The sequence below is a fragment of the Triticum urartu genome, chromosome 2A, assembly GCF_056163025.1.
Source record: "Triticum urartu cultivar PI428250 chromosome 2A, HENAU_Tu73, whole genome shotgun sequence".
In the NCBI taxonomy this organism is placed as follows: domain Eukaryota; kingdom Viridiplantae; phylum Streptophyta; class Magnoliopsida; order Poales; family Poaceae; genus Triticum; species Triticum urartu.
Genome location: NC_141874.1, coordinates 350,022,302 through 350,044,557, shown reverse-complemented (window position 1 = coordinate 350,044,557; position 22,256 = coordinate 350,022,302). Strand labels below are relative to the sequence as shown.

General features: G+C 47.5%; 2 protein-coding genes across 2 annotated transcripts; one reads left to right on the top strand and one right to left on the bottom strand.

Annotated features, from left to right (window-relative positions):
* The first annotated feature begins 529 nt into the window (after window positions 1–529).
* LOC147985072 (uncharacterized) lies at window positions 530–727 on the top strand. The gene is made up of 2 exons (XM_087541392.1): window positions 530–578; window positions 674–727. Exons 1-2 carry the CDS (start codon window positions 531–533, stop codon window positions 725–727), a joined length of 102 nt encoding a protein of 33 aa, XP_087397518.1. The 5' UTR covers window position 530.
* Window positions 728–5,197: 4,470 nt separating this feature from the next.
* Window positions 5,198–6,368, bottom strand: LOC147985071 (uncharacterized). The gene is made up of 4 exons (XM_087541391.1): window positions 6,340–6,368; window positions 6,037–6,249; window positions 5,605–5,747; window positions 5,198–5,259 (listed from the first exon to the last, which is right to left on the bottom strand). The coding sequence occupies exons 1-4, from the start codon at window positions 6,366–6,368 to the stop codon at window positions 5,198–5,200; spliced, it is 447 nt and encodes a 148-aa protein (XP_087397517.1).
* Window positions 6,369–22,256: the final 15,888 nt, after the last annotated feature.

Below are 22,256 nucleotides of genomic sequence, written 5' to 3'. Positions count from 1 at the left end.
TCAATATAAGCAAACATAACTCATTATGTTGTCTTCCTTGTCCAATGTCAACTAATTAATATAGAATATTTAGTGGGGGCTCACAATCATAAAAGATGTCTAAGATAGTAGTTCAAATTTGACCTGCTTCCTACTGAATCTTCGGAAATTTGTCTTTTTCACGAGAGTTGGATCAAAACTTTTGACACCCAACCATTTGATTAGTTGTACATTAATATGAACTAGTAGCTGATTCCCCTAACATCTTCCATCCATCTCCCCCTGCCTCCTTTCTTTCTTTCTTTCTCTCCCTCCCCGTCAACTCCTCCACACCCGCACGCGCACAACCTCCTCTGATGCCCGTGCCCGTGCTCCACCTCGACTGGCCGGTGCCCGTGCCCACGCCCATGACGCAAGACCTCCAACTCCTGCCTCCCTCGCCCATGCTCCACCTTGACTAACCGGCGTAGACAAAAGAGAAGCCTGAAGTCCTCGACTCTGCTATGGTAGCGTCGAACCCTCGTCATCCGGATCCAGCCGCCATCGCAGCCATGCCGTTCACCCCGGGACCCTACTCCGGCAAGAGCACCCTCACCCTCGTAAGCAACCCACGCCTCCGATCCACGATTCGTCTGTGGCCTCACGGATCAGATCTGGCTGGCTGACCGACCTTGCAATGGATGTTGCTCTGCAGGTGGCCAGGGTCTCCGCTGTCGGCATCGTCTACGGCTCCGTTAAGCTCGAGTAGGCGAGGCGGCCGCTGACGGTGTCCTAGACTAGGGGGTACTCACGACGTCGTCTCCCGACCAGGTGGGTCAGGCCGAGGACCCCCATGGCGGTTCACTAATGGGCCACTTCGGACAGCCCATGCCGCATACAAGGAAGTTTCCACAAGACTTGGCGCTCAAGCCAAGGACTCTCCTAAAACCCTAGGCCTCCGGTGCATTATATAAACTGAGGCCAGGCTAGTCAATAGATCAACTTATATTAATTAGAACAATCTCGTGGTACATACATGTACCCTGTACTATCTCTCCATATGAATACAATCAAAGCAGGACATAGGTTTTTACCTCCATCAAGAGGGTCCGAACCTGGGTAAAACATGTGTCCTTGTTACCATCGCTTCAAGAAGCCTAGCTTAGGACCCCTACTACGAGATACGCTGGATATAAAACTGGTATTGGTGCTTTCATTGAGAGCCTGCTAGGTGTTCGTCGCGGTTTGATGGGAATCGAATTCAACAATCAGGTGATATCTTTTGAGTTAGATCTATTCTATGTGAATTGTCTTCTTTTTCCAAATCATTGCCGCTCGCTCCGTGCTACTTAGGTCACAGGCGGATCGGGATAAAAAATTAGCTACGTCCAGTTGTACTCTACGCCTAGCAATATGCCAGACCGGAGCTTTGCTGCGGTTACGACTCACGTGCGCCATGGAGGCCCCAAGGAGGCTGGCACGCAGGGAGCAGTTTGTGCAAATCCAACAAAGGAAACCCAGTCCATCAACGGGCGCTCCACGTAGGAGTCCCGATCAGACACAGGCCGATCAAGCTGCAAGTCATAGGGATATTTGACCCTTCCTTTTCTTTATTTGTTTAGCTAAAAAGGCTATGCACGCCTCTAATCAGTGGTAGTATAGTTTGCTTTCCATGCACGAATTACTACTAGTCTCCTTATACTCCGTACATCTTTACATTTGGTTGTTTATTCTATCAAAGTGTGCTGACTATTCAGAATTTGGAGCCTATATTCCTGTCCACATGTCGGCAAAAATTGTGCCTTGTGTACTTGAACTTCGTCACGATGCCAGCACAAACACCTGGTCACTGTCGCTCGCCGAACTCTGACATGCGTCAACATCCGCAGCCGCGCCGTCGTGCCATCAAACCGACCTCTGCGTTCAGGCTATATTTATCAAATTATTCGCTTCGCATAAATTTCTTTTTTCAATTATTATTACTAGTTTGCACTCTTTTTTGTTCACAAATTTGTGCTAGATCGAATCGAGAGTAATTTGGATGAAAGAGTCTGTGTGCAGCGTTAGACGATGACAAGGACAATTCGATCTAATTATGGAGGAATCAGCGGCAGCCAACGTACATGCACGTAAGCCCAGGCAGAACGCATCTACGGCTCCAAACTCCAATGACCGGCAAAGTTACATGGCATGGATCCTTTCTGCCCTCATCGTGGTGGCTCACCCCAGACAGTTTGTTGGATCAAAGACCAAGGTGGCACCCACGTGCACCTGGTAGCTATGCTACTAGTCTGTTAGTCTGCACGTTTTTCACCTCACGAAGTTATATGTCGTGCTACCCAAAACAGGAACATCGGGCTCTATTTTTCTAATTACCTATATATACATTAGTTTTTACATAGAAAAATTTCTGCCGGTCCGTATAATTTTTCTATGCAAATTTCCGACAACCGACTTATATTTTGGTCAGCCGCCCGGCGACCGATATGGCAGTCTCGACGGTTCCAATCTAGACAGTTTCATCTCTAGTCCGGCCGGCGCCGCATCCGCAGCTCGGCCTATCAGGCGAATTCGCACTACATAGCCTGATCACCGCACCTCGGCGCCTAGGCCTCTCTTTTTTTCCTTTAGTTATTTACTTCACCTAAATTAACTAAGTAGAAGAGTTTTTTCGGAAAGTACTCAATTGAGCCCGAGCTCATAGGATCCCGGAATCTGTACCCCATATTCACCTCGTGATCAGCGTTGCCATCGGTATAGCAGCAGGTATATGGTCATCGTTATTATTTCCAGCAACAGGATATGGCCCACGACTCAGATAACTCCGTCAGGTAGCCTGCTCGTGGATCAGACGGGAGTGGATGGCTCGGACCGTTTAGTCATAGATTCTGGTCCCCAAGTCAACGTCCCTAACCTGCATGAAAGAGAATCGTTTAGCCATGCATGTCAACAAAATTGTTCATATGAAATCATGGTTTTCCATTAAAACATGTAGAGACAGCGAGGAGATCGCCGAGTTCTCACTTATCACAGGCACACGTGTTGCTGCAGCTGGCCCTAGCACACGACGATGATCACCGGAGACACGGCCGGAGAAGAAGAAGAAGGACACAAAGAATTTCTGGGTGCTCAAACACCCTGCCGCACGAACGGTGTTTTCTGTTTTTTGACCTCGAGCTTGAACTCGATCTGTGCGGCAAGTACAGAGGCGAGGAGTGGGCTTTATACACGCGTGCTCAGACACGCCATGCCGCGCACACAGCGCTCCCACTCTCGCACCCCCCATGTCCCGCGCTCCGCAGCTCGCGCCCCCTACGCGCACACACGCGCTCCGGGCACGACTGGGTCCAGCGCCTGACGCGGTCACACACCCGCACGCCTCGCTAACAAACCCATGCACGCACGCACACACCCTCGGTCACGCACACACGCGCCCGAGCCTGCCACGGGTCGAGTCCGACGCGTCCACTCGCGCACACACATGCACCGCGTCCACGCTCGCCGTGGCTTATTGCCCTACAACACGCTCATCTCCATGGTTAACTGATACTTCCGAAACAGCGGGTGCCTACAATGGACACCCATTTTGCTTCTTAGTATTCTCACCAAGACAATTGATTCAAGGTAGAGTAAGCAGAGCAAACGTACCTCGATCGAACGATTGCACCCCTTCGAGCACTCTTCAGTTGCTGTGATACTGTCAGTGAAGATGAAGCACGGGAAACTCCTGAAGCTCTAATCAGGCCCTTTCCAATTGTGAATGGCTTGACCTCCTGGACCCCCATCGCCCATTTGTACACAGTCGCCCCACACATGTGGTTCGAATTTCAAACGGAAGCCCGCTCAGCAGGCTTCAACACCTAACACAGCATGGCCATATGCATTTACTCCTCTCCATTATTAAACACGCGAAAGGATAGGTTGGCTTACCCATGGCAACCACATGAACTGCAACGCAGGTCACTCCTGCACACTAATTTGCATTAATTTGAAATACAGTATAATGTCCAGGACACCTTAATTAGTCTTCCAGTGGAAATTCAGACATATCCATCAGGCAACTTCAGTTTCAACGGAAGAAGGTTCACACAAACATTAATCTGACTTCAGACGCAGCCGCCAATTTATTCTAGAAAAACCAGACGAAAGTCTCACAGCTGTCTGAACACGTCCACAACATATTCAGAAAATTCAGATCATACAAACTAGATGAAAGAACACATATCAGTTACACAGTACAGAACCAACTAGCTGATTACTCCTAGCTCAATGACATCAAAAACACTCAGACAGAATTAAACAAGTTATTGCTGATTATTTATCGAGAAATGCCTACAGGTGAAAGACAATTATCTCAGCCGTAGTTCTGCTGCTTTGTGACAGTTGTTCCGGCGGTGTCCTTCAACTCCACAGTTCTTGCATCTAGCCGGCTTACGAGGCTGTTTTGGTATGTCACCGCGTTCAGGACAGGTTGTCCGCTTGTGGCCTTGCTGCCTGCATATGACACAAAACCCTGTTCTTTTACTTAAACCTTCATATGGAGCTTTCTCCCTACTGGTTGTCGGTCTGCCCACTTGTTTACGCTTAGCTGGTGCTAATAAGTTTGAAAGCCTAATCGCATACTCATTTGCTGAATTGCTGTCAGCGTTGCCCACGCTAACATGTCATCTACTCCTTGATATACATCGCCTTCTGATTGTATCCTGTTCGGAATCCTAATATTGCCTGCTAACCTGTCTTCCAGACATAAACCATCTCTGACTTTTGTGAATGGCTTCATCTCTGATGCACATTGCTTGAACAATGCAATCAAATGTTCATAAGCTGCTACACTTGAGTTGCCTATCCGCACAAGCTCCATGGCTTGCATGTACATATTGAAATGTCGGAAACTAAACGGGTTTTCTTGAGCATAACATAACAAAATAACACTTTGCCTTGTGAGATCTGAATCATAATTTCAATATTACAGAAAACTAAGAGGTGTACATATACTAATGCCATCTATATCACCTTAAGGATATGGCTGCACAACAGCCCCATGTGTGCAAATTGACCACACTTGCAGTCAAATTCCTCCCCTCCTTCAAGCACCCTCACCTTGTATGAAGTTCTGCACCACTTCTCTCTTCGTGCTGCATCTGTAGGTATTGCCATATACTCTTTACCCTTTTTGATCTCTTCCACCTGATATGCACCACACTCCTATAGTATATGACCGAATTGCTCAAACATAACTCTAGTGTATATCTGCCCAGCATGTCTCTCGGTTGCCATATTTGCTCGCATAAGGGGCCTCCCCTGCAAAACCAAACATCAGTAAGTATTAATTAAAATAATTCGTATAACAGCAGGATCACTAGCACAACTTATATAGAATGCCTGGTGCTTACGATTGCTGTCCGCTTCTCCTCATAATTTTCCTCGACTCCCTATCAGAAATTAAACTCATATACTTCCTCACAAAGATATGCATTGGGCATCCATTGTCCTTTGACCCCAGCAATCTCATGAGGGCTGGCCATTCACATCGGCAGGAACGAGTATTTCCAGCTTTGTCCTGTTCACATTTAGTCTGCTCTTCCCATATCTAATGCCAAATCCTTTCTCCCAGGAGTACAAATTGTGAAAAGTCGTATGCCTCACCAAGAGTGTCGAAACTTGTACCTATCTTTGGCACAATGACTCTGTCTCCTGGATGATCCGCAAATCCCCTCATGGTCTTCTCCAGCGCTGTGACCCTGTCCAGGCAAGGAGCCCTGCCTACAGCAGCAGCACCTACACGCACTCTGTCAGCCACAGCAAAATAACAGTCAGCTGGTGCTTTCAGTTACAACCGTTTGTTTGATTTTATATTTGCGGTTATTATGTGGATGAACGATTACTGCCTCTCATATTAGTCACAATCTTCTTGGCATAATCAACATGAAATAGCTCACAAGATTTATATATGAATCATGGATCATGTTTATGCCTGTGTTGCCACATGAATTCATCGGTTACTGCTTACAAGACTAACAGGACATCTGCAATGAACCTAACAAATTCTGCTAGATTTTAGAAGCTATCTTGTAGTACCTTTGTATCCAGCCAGGTGTTTTGGGGTCCAATTGCTCTATGGAGTGCTCGGAAGTCTGGGCCATCTCTGCAGTTCCCGTCTCTGCACGACAGATCTGGGCGTCCGCACTTGAAGCCGCCGGTGCTGGAAGCTCAACCTCTGGCTGCGCGGTGATTAGGAACCGCACGGGCTCCATTGTGCTGTTGTTATCAGTCACCTGCTCTAGCAGTGTTCTAGTTAATCCACACAAATATTTCCAACGAGCGAAAAAGAAATCCACATTCGAGATTCACAAAACAGAGGGGCATGGAGGAGATTCTGACCTGTTTATCGGCTGCATTAAGAACTGCATGGCCGCCGGAGCAACTGCGAGCTCGCTGGTAGGCGGCAGCGCCCTGGGCGCAGTCAATCTCCCCACCGTTTTGCCGTAGGGGATGAGAGCGCAATCCAACTTCACCGCCCTACCACACAGTGGCCACCCCTGCTGCATTTACTGCACGCGCTCCCGGCGCTACCGGAAAGCCCTCGACCTGATCCATGGATCAGGATGCCGACAACCAGCCGCGCCACGGCTCAGGCTAGAACCATCGACGTCGTGCGAACTTCCGTTCATCCAGGCCCATCTGTCAGGTCTGTATAGCAACGTATACCAAATTTTCCCCGTTTCACATGGCCCCACCTACATTCATTGCACCGAATCTCACAGCTATTCTGGACGGGCGTGATTCCGAGCTCCTGTGAGCTCGCGATCAATTGCTCCACGTCCAGTTTTTTCTAATTGTATTATTATTACTACTATTATTATTGTCTTGCACTATTTTATGTGTGCAGGTAATCAACTTCGACTGCGCCATAAAAAGCATGTGAGAGCGGCAATAGTTCGGCTCAGCCGTGGAAATGACACAGTACCGTACATAACATACATGTGAGACCGACGATAGTTCGGCTCAGCTCAGTCACAGGGAGATTTGATCTTTCTTTTTTCCCTATTATTTAATTAAGTTTTGAGGTCGTCTACACTTTTCATTAATGGTCTCTCTTTCATGTGCTTCCCCGATAAAATTAGCACTACTAGTTGTTGCACGTCCGTCAAGATCAGATTGATGCAACAAGCTATCTTACGCGGCCAACAGCCACCAAAACAGCTCTACCACATCGGGTGTTCGGCGCACGGGCCATATTTCTTTTTCACTTTTGCATAAATTATGAACTATGCAATGATTTTTTTAATCTATTATTATTATCTCCGGTCTGTACTATCTTCTGTGCGCAGGTGATTCGGGTCGGACAGCTGTAACACCCCGGATATGATTTACCCAATATGTATTCCAACTCTTGCCGTTTCCGGCGCTAAGTTATTTTTATTTTCTCGGGTTCGGGTTTTTGTCTTCGTGTGTTGTTGTTGTTGTCATGCATCTCATATCAAGTCATCATGTGCATTGCATTTGCATACATGTTCATCTCATGCATTCGAGCATTTTCCCCGTTGTTCGTTTTGCATTCCGGCGCTTCGTTCTCCCCCGATGGTCATTTCTACCTTTCTTTCGGGTGTGCGGATTAAACATTTCCGGATTGGACCGAGACTTGCCAAGCGGCCTTGGTTTACTACCGGTAGACCGCCTGTCAAGTTTCCTACCATTTGGACTTCGTTTGATGCTCCAATGGTTAACCAAGGGACCGAAAAGGCCTCGTGTGTGTTGCAGACCAACACCCCTCCAAGTTGGCCCAAAACCTACCAAAACCCTCTCCATCATCTAGAGCATTCGATCACGATCGCGTGGCCGAAAACCGCACCTCATTTGGACTCTCCTAGCTCCCTCTATGCCTATATAAAGACACCGCCGAAAATCTCCTTCTCCTTCCCCCGTCCAAACCCTAGATCCATCCTCTGCCGCCGGAGAACACAATCGCCACCGACGGACGTGTCCGGCCCTCCCACCGACGCCACGTGTCGTCGCTCGGTTCGCCGCTGCCCGCGAAGCCCCACATCGCCGCGCCGGCCCGCCGGGGCCCAGGCGGGGCCCTCCTGGCCCGGAGCCGCCGCCGCCCGAGAGTCTTCGCCCTCCCGCGCGCCCGCCGAGCCGCCCCGCTCTTCCTCTGTTCCGGCGACCGGAGCCGCCACCCGCCATCGATGCCGGCCGGCGCAAGGTCGCACGACCGGCCCCGCGCCTCCCGCCGGCAAACGCAGCCCCGGCCACCGCACCTCGCCGCCACCCTCGTCGCCGATCCCGGCCCCGCCGACCTCCTCCTCGTCCTCGAGCTCCGGCCGCCTCAGCTCTCTCCAGTGAACAGTGCATCCCGGCGAACCTCGTAAACCGCCCCCGGCGAACCTCGTAAACCGCCCCCGGCCGATCTAGATCTGGGAAAATATCCCGGTTGACTTTTGCCCCGAAACCCTAACTATTTGTCTATGTTCATCGCATCGTAACTTTGCATCCGTAGCTCCGTTTTGGGCATATAGCATATTAAATTGTTCGTCTCAGAGAGCACATCATTTCATCTCATTGCATCATTTTCTTTTGAGTTCATTTTGATGCCTGAAAAGCTGTTAGAAGAATGCTATTTGAGATAATTGTCAGATCTGCTGCTCCAATTAGATATTTGTCATTTTTGCCATGATTATTGTGTGCATGATATGCCCATGAGCTCTACATATGTTTTGTTATATGTTTTGCCATATTTCCAGTGGTGCCATCCATGTATTTTTGTGATGTGTGTGGTGACTAGCACAAGCTTGCAAAGTGATGCATTTGTTAATGCTGATTTCAGGGACTTAGCAATTCCACTAAGTCCTTGATCCGTTTATTTCGATATGCCATATGTTCATGTTGTTTCCTAGTGATCCGTGCCTCTTTTGAGGATGATCAGTAAGGATGTTTTGTTAATCTTGTAGTTCTCTATCCATCCATGCCTTTGTTTGCAATTATGGAGCACCCTAGCTTGAGTCAATCGAGCTCTACTTTTGTCATTTCGTGAATCTGGGCAGATTGTCTACTTGTTAGCGATTTTGCCGATGATGTTGTAGTTGATCCGTGCATGCTATGTTATTGTTCTTGCCATGAATAGCTTGTATAATGTGTATTCTTGATGGGTGTATTCTTAGATTGTCATGACATGCTCTGTAGTGAGTGCATCGAGCTCATAAACATGCCTACTTGATATCTGTTTTTGCATGCTCCAGTTTTCACAAAGTCTGAGAACTGATTATGTTTTTGCCATGTTCACATGCTTGCAAATGTATTTTCTGATCCCTTTTGGCTCAAGGTCACTAAGGGACTTTTGTTAGGCTCTTTGAGTAGCTCCGTGCCATGCTTTACTTTGCCATGTTCAGGTTCTGTAGCATATAGTTTTCATGCTCCAAAGAGTGCTATCTGATCTGAAATTCCAGACAAGTGTTAATTTCACAAAGTCTGAAATCTGTTTACCAAATGCATTTTTGCCATGCTTGTTTGAACCTGTTAATGGATGAATTGGCCATAGCTCAGTGTTCCTCTTTTGTTAAGCATCATGAATGGATCCCTGCCATGTATTTTGTTGCCATGTTTGACTGCTGTAGCATGTTCATCTCGTTGCATTTAGTTGACTACTTGCTGTATATCGCAGACCGGTGCCATATTTGAATTGCTTGCCATTTCCAAACCGTGACTCCGATTCCGGCGTTCTTTATATCGTTTTCAAGCGATTTCAGCTCATCTTTCTAGTGGCACACTTGGATTTCCAAGTTGAGGCCAGGTTCATTCATCTCTTGTCAAATTTTGCATATGCATCCCACATCGCATCCCGCATAGCATACCATGTTTGCATCATGTTGTTTGAGTTGTGCACATGGTTGATTGTGTTCCTTTTGCTTGTTTGTATTGTTTGGGTAGAGCCGGGAGACGAGTTCGCTAACGAGGAGCCCATTGAGTTTGCTTTCGAGGATCCAGTCAACTCTGACAACTTTGCAGGCAAGATGATCATACCCTCGAAATCACTTCTATCTTTGCTTTGCTAGATGCTCGCTCTTTTGCTATGCCTATGCTACGATGCCTACCATTTGCTTATCATGCCTCCCAAATTTCCATGTCAAACCTCTAACCCACCATGTCCTAGCAAACCGTTGATTGGCTATGTTACCGCTTTGCTCAGCCCCTCCTATAGCATTGCTAGTTGCAGGTGAAGATTGGAGACCGTTCCTTGTTGGAACATTATTTACTTGTTGGGATATCATTATATTGCCATGTTATCTTAATGCATCTATATACTTGGTTAAGGGTGGAAGGCTCGGCCTTTTGCCTAGTGTTTTTGTTCCACTCTTGCCGCCCTAGTTTCCGTCATATCGGTGTTATGTTCCCGGATTTTGCGTTCCTTACGTGGTTGGGTTATAATGGAAACCCCTTGATAGTTCGCCTTGAATAAAGCTTTTCCAGCAATGCCCAACCTTGGTTTTAGCATTTTCCACCTAGCCTCTTTTTCCCTTGGGTTTCCGGAGCCCGAGGGTCATCTTATTTTAAGCCCCCCTGGGCTAGTGCTCCTCTGAGTGTTGGTCCGACTGAGCTGCCTGCGGGGCCACCTTAGGGAAACTTGAGGGTTCGTTTTACTCGTAGCTAGTCTCATCTGAGTGTGCCCTGAGAATGAGATATGTGCAGCTCCTATCGGGATTTGTCGGCACATTCGGGCGGTGTTGCTGGATTGGTTTTAACTGGTCGAAGTGTCTTGTAGAACCGGGATGCCGAGCCTGATCGGAATGTCTCGGGAGAAGGTCTATTCCTTCGTTGACCGTGAGAGCTTGTCATGGGCTAAGTTGGGACCCCCTGCAGGGATTGAACTTTCGAAAGTCGTGTCCGCGGTTATGGGCAGATGGGAATTTGTTAGTGTCCGGTTGTAGAAAACTTGAACCTTAACTTAATTAAAATGAATCAGCTGTGTGAGTTACCGTGATGGTCTCTTCTCGGCGGAGTCTGGGAAGTAAACACGGTGTTGGAGTAATGCTTGCCGCAGGTTGCTCTCTAGTTATTCGTTCGCGCTTTTCTATCTCTTCTCGCTCTCTTTTGCGAATAGGTTAGCCACCATACATGCTAGTCGCTTGCTGCAGCTCCACATATATTACCTTGCCTTTCCTATAAGCTTAAATAGTCTTGATCGTGAGGGTGCGAGATTGCTGAGTCCCTGTGGCTCACAGTTTACTTACAAACCAGATGCAGGGCCAGACGACTCCGTTCCAGATGACGCGTTAGAGCTCAAGTGGGAGTTCGACGAGGACTCATGCCGTTACTATGTTTCTTTCCCTGATGATCAGTAGTGGTGCCTAGTCGGGGTGATCGGGACCGTGTCGCATGTTGGGTTGGTCTTTTATTTTGGCACCGTACTCGGGCCATGAGTGTTTGGATGATGTAATGCTATTTATGCACTTTGTGTGACGTGGCGAGTGTAAGCCAACTATGTTACTCATCCCATTATTATGTATTACATTGGATGTTGTGCTGATTGCCTAACTTGCGACATTGCTTTCAATGCGGTTATGCCTCTAAGTCGTGCCTCGACACGTGGGAGATATAGTCGCATCGAGGGCGTTACAAGTTGGTAATCAGAGCCATCCCGACCTTAGGAGCCCCATTGCTTGATCGTTATTAGCAGCCAAATTGAGTCTAGAAAAAATGTTTTGAGTCATTTAGGAATTATATATCGGAGAGTTTAGGAATTCTTTTTACTCCCGAGTCCCTTCATCGCTCTGGTAAGGCATCCTGACGTAGAGTTTTGACTCTTCTCTCCTCAAATTTCACTAAAAAAAATTTAGGATCACGCAGGTATCTTGGAATCGTTCCGATGGTTTTGTGACGAGAACATTGTTCTTGGTGCCTCCTATCTTTAGGGGTTGTGGCAGTGTCCCGGGGAGTTGAGCTTCGAGGTGTTGTCGTCACAATTTTATCGTTGCAGTTCTGGAATACCTGAGTTTAGTACGCCGACATCGAAAATCTCTTTTATGTAGTTCGTTGGTGAGATAACCTCGACGCCACCCAGTACTGGGGCGGGAGTTCGGGAGTATCGCAATAACTTGTATAACGGATGTTTTTCGAAGGTTGAGGTAGATGGTTTCCGAAGTTTTCTCGGTTATGTGTTGAAGGATGGATACAGCTGGATGTAGGAATTGCTAGATTTGGGTGAGATATTATGCTTCCCCTGTATCCCCAACACCTGATTGCATAACCGGAAAGGTTCGGGAGTTTCATAGGTGGGAATTCTTGTAGCTCTAGTTCGTCTTCCACAGATATTTGGTTTGAGATTGGGATTTCTTACCAAGTATGCGTTCTTGATCCGTACCTTGTTGATTTATTTCTCTACCTAAATTCTAGGTGGCTTCTCAACTTATGGATATGTGACCATTTCAAGTGGAATGCATTCGTTCTTATGTTCGGATGTGAAGACTATATGTTGCAATTTCATTCCGTTGGACTCAGCTTCAATATTTGTCTATCAATGTGCTAATGGATGTCAACCTCTTCAGGATGGCTCCTCCAACGCGCGTGACTCCGAATCCTGATCCGCCACCACCTCCCCCTCCTCCGGAGGCATGGCAAGCTGTGATGGCCGCTACTAATGCAAACACGCAGTTGATCATGCAAATTCTTTAAGAGTGAAATCAAGCGAATCAAGGCAACCAAGGCAACAATCAGAATCACTTTGCTACACTCAACCAGTTCCTTGCTAATGGGCCAAAGACTTTCAGCAATTGTGTTGAGGCAACTGATGCTGACGATTGGCTCGTGGATCTGTGCAAGCATTTCGAGTGCAGTAACGTCAGGCCTGAGGACTTTGTCAAGTTCGCTTCCTTCCAACTCAAAGACCAAGCTGCAGAATGGTTCCAGCAGTACAAGGATTCCAGAGGTGGACGTGTGATTACCTGGGATGAATTCCGTCAAGACTTCAAAGCTCATCATATCCCTCAGAGCGTGGTTGAAAGCAAGCGTGAGGAATTCCGCAACCTGAAGCAAGGCTCTTTGTCTGTCTATGACTACAAAAAGTTGTTTCAGAAGCTCGCCCGCTTTGCTAAGCAGGACGTCCCTAATGAGAAGAGCATGATATACCAGTTCAGGGGTGGTCTCAGAGAAGAAATCCAGCTAGCTCTTGTTCTCTTTGAGCCCTTGAGGTACGATGAGTTCTACAACATGGCATTGAAGCAAGAGGCTGCTCAACTGAAGTGTGATGCTTCCAAGAAGCGAGTCAGAGATGCTACTCCGTCTTCCTCTACTCAAGTGGCCAAGCAACAGAAGTATTGGCTTCCTCCTCCTCCGTTTCGTCAGCCGTATCAGAAGAGCAAAGGTGGTAGTGGATCTTCCCACCCACCCAACCCTGGCTTTCAGAACAAGACTTCGTCTCAAGCTCCAAGATCGAGTGCTCCGTACCACCGTCCGCTTTCAGAGGTCACGTGCAACAAGTGCCAACAAAAGGGTCACTATGCCAACAAATGCTTCAGCCAGAGGCGTCTCCCTCCTCTTCCTCCTGTGAGATCGGCAAGTACAGCTGTGGTCAAGCATAACCCCAAGCACGCCAAGGTCAACATGCCGAATGCAGCTCAGGCAGAGGACTCGTCAGATGTCATCATGGGTAACCTTCCTGTTAACGATGTTCCCGCAAAAGTACTTTTTGACTCTGGTGCATCGCATTCCTTCATGTCATTCCCATTTGCATCAGAGAACAATTTTAGTACTAAGGCATTACCTAGAGCTATGCAAGTCGTCTCTCCGGCTAAGCGTCTGAGTTCTAGTATGACGGTTCCGGATATTTCTATCATGATGGGTGATTTCAAGTTTCTGGCTTCTCCAATGGTTCTTGGTAACTCGGATATTGATCTTATTCTCAGAATGGATTGGCTTTCTAAGCACAAGGCTCAGCTTGATTGTGCAGCCAGGCAGATTCAATTGACTCATTCGTCTGAGGATGTAATTGTCTTTGCTGCTCGAGATAATACAATCCGTCTGTTTTCTCTCAATGAGAAGGGTGAACTGGATGCTATCTCGCAGATTCTAGTCATTTGCGAATATCAAGACGTCTTTCCAGAAGAGCTTCGAGGAATGCCTCTGCACCGGCAGTTGAATTCGTCATCGGCCTTGAGCCTGGCACGGAACCTGTTTGCAAACGTCCTTACAAGCTCGGACCTGAAGAGTTGAAGGAGCTGAAGAAGCAACTCGATATTCAAGAGAGAATGGGTCTCATCCAGCCTAGTTCTTCTCCGTGGGGTTGTGGTGTTCTTTTTATGAAGAAGAAGGATGGAACGGACCGACTTTGTGTTGATTACCGTCCATTGAACAAGAAGACTATCAAGAACAAATACCCACTTCCCAGCATCAACGAGCTGTTCGAACAACTCAAAGGTGCCCAAGTATTCTCCAAGCTTGATCTCCGTATGGGTTATCATCAGATTCGAATCCGTGAACAATATATTCCCAAGACGGCTTTCAGGACAAGCTATGGTTCATATGAATACACGGTCATGTCTTTTGGCCTCGTCAACGCTCCTCCGACTTTCTCTCACATGATGAACTTCATCTTCAACCCCTACACCAATGACTTCGTTTTGGTCTATCTCGACGACATTCTAGTCTTTTCGAAGAACAAAGAAGATCATGCCAAGCACTTGCGTTTGGTGCTCGATAAGCTCAGGGAACATCAGTTCTATGCCAAGTTCTCAAAGTGCGAATTTTGGCTCGATGAGGTTCTTTATCTTGGTCATATCATCTCTGCCAAGGGCATTGCGGTGAATGCTGAGAAGGTGTCTGCAATTGTGAATTGGGAACCACCTCAAAACGTGAAGCAACTCCGTAGCTTCCTCGGTCTCGCAAGCTATTGTAGAAGGTTCGTGGAGAACTTTTCTAAGATCGCGAAGCCTCTCTCAAATCTTCTCCAGAAGCACGTCAAGTACGTTTGGTCTCCTGAATGTGACATCGCTTTCAACACTTTGAAAGAGAAATTGGTCACTGCTCCAGTTCTGACTCCTCCTGATGAATCCAAACCGTTTGAGGTATTTTGCGATGCCTCTCTCCAAGGTCTTGGTGCAGTTTTGATGCAAGAGAAGAAAGTTGTGGCTTATACCTCTCGCCAGTTGAAGCCCAATGAGAAGAACTACCCCACTCATGACCTCGAGTTGGCGGCAGTTGTGCATGATCTTTTGACTTGGAGACATCTTTTGCTGGGAAGAAAAGATGACATTTTCACTGACCACAAGAGTCTCAAGTACATCTTCACTCAGCCTAGTCTCAACCTCAGGCAGACACGATGGGTCGAAATGATTCAAGAGTATAATCCGAGTATCGAGTATACTCCAGGCAAGGCCAATGTGATTGCTGACGCATTGAGCAGGAAGGCTTATTGCAACAGTCTGATTCTCAAGCCTTATCAACCCGAGCTTTGTGAAGCTTTCCGCAAACTTAATCTGCAAGTTGTTCCTCAAGGTTTCCTCGCCAACCTTCAAGTCTCTACTACCTTGGAAGATCAGATTCTCCAAGCTCAACTTCTTGATGCTATGGTGAAGAAGGTGAAGATTGGGATTGCCAAGAGTCAACCCAAGTACAAGTGCTACCACCTTGATGACAAGGATACTCTCTTCTTCGAGGATCGTATTGTCGTGCCAAAAGGTGACCTTCGTAAAGTGATCATGAACGAGGCTCACAATTCTCTCCTCTCCATCCACCCTGGGAGCACGAAGATGTATCAGGACCTCATGCAGGCTTATTGGTGGACTCGAATGAAGCGCGAGATTGCTCAGTTCGTGAATGAATGTGATGTCTGCAAAAGAGTGAAGGCAGAACACCAAAGGCCAGCTGGTCTCCTCCAACCTCTTGCCATTCCAGAATGGAAGTTTGACCACATTGAGATGGACTTCGTGACTGGGTTTCCAAAGTCCAAACGTGGCAATGATGCTATATTCGCTGTCATCGACAAACTCACCAAAGTGGCTCACTTTCTGCCTATCAAAGAGTCTATCACGGAAGCTCAATTGGCGGAGCTGTATACCTCTCGAATTGTCTCACTGCACGGTATTCCTCAGGTGATCTCTTCAGACCGTGGCAGCATCTTTACCTCAAAGTTTTGGGATTCTTTTCAGAAGGCCATGGGCACCAACATCCGCTTCAGCACAGCTTTCCACCCTCAAACTAGCAGTCAAGTCGAGCGTGTCAACCAGATTCTTGAAGATATGCTCAGAGCTTGTGTGATCTCCTTCGGCATGAAGTAGGAGGATTGTCTTCCATATGCTGAATTTTCCTACAATAATAGTTTTCAAGCAAGTTCGGGCAAGGCCCCATTTGAAATTCTGTATGGCAGGAAGTGTCGTACCCCTCTCAACTGGTCCGAAACTGGTGAACGTCAGCTTTTGGGAAATGACTTAATCACAGAGGCAGAAGAGATGTGTAAATTCATTAGAGATAACCTCAAAGCAGCCCAATCACGACAGAAGAGCTACTATGATAGTAAGCACCGTGATTTGGCTTTCGAGATCGGAGATCATGTTTACCTCCGCGTCTCTCCTATGAAAGGTACTCGTCGCTTCGGTATCAAAGGGAAGCTTGCCCCTAGATGCGTGGGACCTTTCAAGATCGTCAGCAAGAGAGGCGATCTCGCCTATCAACTCGAGCTTCCTTTAAACTTTGCAAATGTGCATGACGTGTTCCATGTCTCTCAGCTCAGAAAGTGCTTCAAGACTCCTGACCACACCGTCAACTTCGAAGACATTGAGCTCCAAGAAGATCTCTCTTACCGTGAGCACCCCGTTGCTATTCTTGAAGAGACTGAACGCAAGACTCGCAACAAGTCAATCAAATTCCTCAAAGTCAAGTGGTCACACCATTCCGACCGTGAAGCCACCTGGAAACGCGAGGATCACCTCCGTTCTGAGTACCCGGCGTTCTTTCAGTCCTAGATCTCGGGACGCGATCCTTTCATAGTGGTGGAGTGTTGTAACACCCCAGATATGATTTACCCAATATGTATTCCAACTCTTGCCGTTTCCGGCGCTAAGTTATTTTTATTTTCTCGGGTTCGGGTTTTTGTCTCCGTGTGTTGTTGTTGTCATGCATCTCATATCATGTCATCATGTGCATTGCATTTGCATATGTATTCATCTCATGCATTCGAGCATTTTCCCCGTTGTCCGTTTTGCATTCCGGCGCTTCCTTCTCCTCCGGTGGTCATTTCTACCTTTTTCGGGTGTGGGGATTAAACATTTCCGGATTGGAACGAGACTTGCCAAGCGGCCTTGGTTTACTACCGGTAGACCGCCTGACAAGTTTCGTACCATTTGGACTTCGTTTGATGCTCCAACGGTTAACCGAGGGACCGAAAAGGCCTCGTGTGTGTTGCAGCCCAACACCCCTCCAAGTTGGCCCAAAACCTACCAAAACCCTCTCCATCATCTAGAGCATTCGATCACGATCGCGTGGCCGAAAACAGCACCTCATTTGGACTCTCCTAGCTCCCTCTATGCCTATATAAAGACACCCCCGAAAATCTCCTTCTCCTTCCCCCGTCCAAACCCTAGATCCATCCTCTGCCGCCGGCGGACACAATCGCCACCGACGGACGTGTCCGGCCCGCCCGCCGACGCCACGTGTCGTCGCTCGGTTCGCCGCTGCCCGCGGCGCCCCACATCGCCGCGCCGGCCCGCCGGGGCCCAGGCGGGGCCCTCCCGGCCCGGAGCCGCCGCCGCCGAGAGTCTTCGCCCTCCCGCGTGCCCGCCGAGCCACCCCGCTCTTCCTCTGTTCAGGCGGCCGGAGCCGCCGCCCGCCATCGACGCCGGCGGGCGCAAGGTCGCCCGACCGGCCCCGCGCCTCCCGCCGGCAAACGCCGCCCCGGCCACCGCACCTCGCTGCCAACCTCGTCGCCGACCGCGCCCCCGCTGACCTCCTCCTCGTCCTCGAGCTCCGGCCACCTCAGCTCTCTCCAGTGAACAGTGCATCCCAGCGAACCTCGTAAACCGCCCCCGGCTGATCTAGATCTGGGAAAATATCTCGGTTGACTTTTGCCCCGAAACCCTAACTATTTGTCTATGTTCATCGCATCGTAACTTTGCATCCATAGCTCCATTTTGGGCATATAGCATATTAAATTGTTCGTCTCAGAGAGCACATCATTTCATCTCATTGCATCATTTTCTTTTAAGTTCATCATGATGCCCGAAAAGCTGTTAGAAGAATGCTATTTGAGATAATTGTCAGATCTGCTGCTCCAATTAGATATTTGTCATTTTTGCCATGATTATTGTGTGCATGATATGCCCATGAGCTCTACATATGTTTTGTTATATGTTTTGCCTTCTTTCCAGAGGTGCCATCCATGTATTTTTGTGATGTGTGTGGTGACTAAGTCCACTAATGCTGATTTCAGGGACTTAGCAATTCCACTAAGTTCTTGATCTGTTTATTTCGATATGACATATGTTCATGTTGTTTCCTAGTGATCCGTGCCTCTTTTGAGGATGATCAGTAAGGATGTTTTGTTAATCTTGTAGTGCTCTATCCATGCAGGCCTTTGTTTGCAATTATGGAGCACCCTAGCTTGAGTCAATCGAGCTCTACTTTTGTCATTTCGTGAATCTGGGCAGATTGTCTATTTGTTAGCGATTTTGCCGATGATGTTGTAGTTGATCTTTGCATGCTATGTTATTGTTCTTGCCATGAATAGCTTGTATAATGTATATTGTTGATGGGTGTATGCTTAGATTGTCATTACATGCTCTGTAGTAAGTGCATCGAGCTCGTAAACATGCCTACTTGATATCTGTTTTTGCATGCTCCAGTTTTCACAAAGTCTGAGAACTGATTATGTTTTTGCCATGTTCACATGCTTGCAAATGTATTTTCTGATCCCTTTTGGCTCAAGGTCGCTAAGGGACTTTTGTTAGGCTCTTTGTGTAGCTCCGTGCCATGCTTTACTTTGCCATGTTCAGGTTCTGTAGCATATAGTTTTCATGCTCCAAAGAGTGCTATCTGATCTGAAATTCCAAACAAGTGTTAATTTCACTAAGTCTGAAATCTGTTTACCAAATGCATTTTTTCCATGCTTGTTTGAACCTGTTAATGGATAAATTGGCCGTAGCTCAGTGTTCCTCTTTTGTTAAGCATCATGAATGGATCCCTGCCATGTATTTTGTTGCCATGTTTGACTGCTGTAGCATGTTCATCTCGTTGCATTTAGTTGGCTACTTGCTGTATATCGCAGACCGGTGCCATATTTGAATTGCTTGCCATTTCCAAATCGTGACTCCGATTCTGGCATTCTTTATATCGTTTTCAAGCGATTTCAGCTCATCTTTCAAGTGGCACACTTGGATTTCCAAGTTGAAGCCAGGTTCATTCATCTCTTGTCAAATCTTTCATATGCATCCCACATCGCATCCCGCATAGCATACCATGTTTGCATCATGTTGTTTGAGTTGTGCACATGGTTGATTGCGTTCCTTTTGCTTGTTTGTCTTGTTTGGGTAGAGACGGGATACGAGTTCACTAACGAGGAGCCCGTTGAGTTTGCTTTCGAGGATCTAGTCAACTCTGACAACTTTGCAGGCAAGATGATCATACCCTCAAAATCACTTCTATCTTTGCTTTGCTAGATGCTCGCTCTTTTCCTATGCCTATGCTATGATGCCTACCACTTGCTTATCATGCCTCCTAAATTGCCATGTCAAACCTCTAACCCACCATGTCCTAGCAAGCCGTTGATTGGCTATGTTACCGTTTTGCTGAGCCCCTCTTATAGCATTGCTAGTTGCAGGTGAAGATTGCAGACCGTTCCTTGTTGGAACATTATTTACTTGTTGGGATATCATTATATTGCCATGTTATCTTAATGCATCTATATACTTGGTTAAGGGTGGAAGGCTCGGCCTTTTGCCTAGTGTTTTTGTTCCACTCTTGCCGCCCTAGTTTCCGTCATATCGGTGTTATGTTCCCGGATTTTGCGTTCCTTACGTGGTTGGGTTATAATGGGAACCCCTTGATAGTTCGCCTTGAATAAAGCTTTTCCAACAATGCCCAACCTTGGTTTTACCATTTGCCACCTAGCCTCTTTTTCCCTTGGGTTTCCGGAGCCCGAGGGTCATCTTATTTTAAGCCCCCCTGGGCCAGTGCTCCTCTGAGTGTTGGTCCGACCGAGCTGCCTGCGGGGCCACCTCGGGGAAACTTGAGGGTTGGTTTTACTCGTAGCTAGTCTCATCTGAGTGTGCCCTGAGAACGAGATATGTGCAGCTCCTATCGGGATTTGTCGGCACATTCGGGCGGTGTTGCTGGATTGGTTTTAACTTGTCGAAGTGTCTTGTAGAACCGGGATGCCGAGCCTGATCGGAATGTCTCGGGAGAAGGTCTATTCCTTCGTTGACCGTGAGAGCTTGTCATGGGCTAAGTTGGGACCCCCTGCAGGGATTGAACTTTCGAAAGTCGTGCCCGCGGTTATGGGCAGATGGGAATTTGTTAATGTCCGGTTGTAGAAAACTTGAACCTTAACTTAATTAAAATGAATCAACTGTGTGAGTTACCGTGATGGTCTCTTCTCGGCGGAGTCCGGGAAGTGAACACGGTGTTGGAGTAATGCTTGCCGCAGGTTGCTCTCTAGTTATTCGTTCGCGCTTTGCTATCTCTTCTCGCTCTCTTTTGCGAATAGGTTAGCCACCATACATGCTAGTCGCTTGCTGTAGCTCCACATATATTACATTGCCTTTCCTATAAGCTTAAATAGTCTTGATCGTGAGGGTGCGAGATTGCTGAGTCCCTGTGGCTCACAGTTTACTTACAAACCAGATGCAGGGCCAGACGACTCCGTTCCAGATGACGCGTTAGAGCTCAAGTGGGAGTTCTACGAGGACTCACGCCGTTACTATGTTTCTTTCCCTGATGATCAGTAGTGGTGCCCAGTCGGGGTGATCGGGACCGTGTCGCATGTTGGGTTGAACTTTTATTTTGGCACCGTAGTTGGGCCATGAGTGTTTGGATGATGTAATGCTATTTATGTACTTTGTGTGACATGGCGAGTGTAAGCCAACTATGTTACTCATCCAATTATTATGTATTACATTGGATGTTGTGATGATTGCCTAACTTGCGACATTGCTTTCAATGCGGTTATGCCTCTAAGTCGTGCCTCGACACGTGGGAGATATAGCCGCATCGAGGGCGTTACAACAGCGCTATCACCTCGGCATGCCGACGTACTGACGTGGAGACTCCATCGCCACCTTACCGACCTGCTCCGTCACCTCGGCAAGATCAGGGGCTTGACCTTCGCTTCATAAACTTACTCGGTCCGCCACGTTGATGTCACCCTTCCGACCTTCCGCGTCAACACGGCTGGACCGGGGGCTTCGCCATCGCTTCATTAACCCACTCCAGGGATTTCGGTGTCACATTGTCGGACTGCTCCATTGCCTCGGTCGGACTGGGGGTTTCGCCTCATCACATTGGTTGTGATGTCTTGCCACTTCGTCAAGCTGAACTCTTCGCCCAGTTACCTCGGGCTTGGGGCTGGGACCTCGGCCAGGGCGAGGACTATGTCTTCGTCCCATCACAAGCCCAGACCGCGTCATCAACACCAAACACATAAACCAGCTAAGTCGCTTTCATGCTCACTTTTTTTAATGTTTAATTTTTGTTCGGTTCAACCAAACATTATATTTGTGTTAAACAAAGAACTTAGTTTGTTAAAAATGTTAATTGTTAAAAACACTTCTCCTACCCAAGTTAACTGGGGGGCTCTTAAATTTATATGAGTCGTTCTATAATAATTGTTTTCTTCTTAGTGGTTGCAAAATCTTTTTCTATCACTCCATTATCGACTCAAGTGTGTGGTCAATAGCCGGATAGCCTGGTTTCTCTCTGAAGCCGCTCAAGTTTAGTTCGCTAAACTGGCCTCAGAGAAGCACTCTGCCTTAGGGATAAGGAGGTTGAAGCCAAAGGTTGGCCTACTTGAAGTTTAGAAATTGGATGTGTCATGTTAAAGCACGACAAAAGCACAAAAAAAATTTAAGACCAATTTTCGGGTTGGCACTAAACAATCGATTTAGTTCGAACGTCGAGCTTTTACATAAGTTTTTTACTTTTCGAGCTTATGGCACTTTTTAGCTATTTGTATGTTTTCTTTTCAGGAAGCGAGACATCCTCATGACCGAGGTACCCCGCATAATGATTCAGCTCGGGAGATCTTTTTCGACCCACAACTCGGCATCTTTCCCGCCGAACTACACCTCGGTGTTGACAAAACACACGCCACATCGGGACTA

Bases quoted from the DNA above. Each gene is read 5' to 3' on its own strand.
- LOC147985072 (XM_087541392.1), top strand. From the start codon at position 531: ATGCCGTTCACCCCGGGACCCTACTCCGGCAAGAGCACCCTCACCCTC. The intron at 579-673 runs GTAAGCAACCCA...GTTGCTCTGCAG, and splicing joins GCAAGAGCACCCTCACCCTC to GTGGCCAGGGTCTCCGCTGT.
- LOC147985071 (XM_087541391.1), bottom strand. From the start codon at position 6,368: ATGCAGTTCTTAATGCAGCCGATAAACAG. The intron at 6,250-6,339 runs GTCAGAATCTCC...TGGATTAACTAG, and splicing joins TTAATGCAGCCGATAAACAG to AACACTGCTAGAGCAGGTGA. The intron at 5,748-6,036 runs GTACTACAAGAT...TGTGGCTGACAG, and splicing joins ACACCTGGCTGGATACAAAG to AGTGCGTGTAGGTGCTGCTG.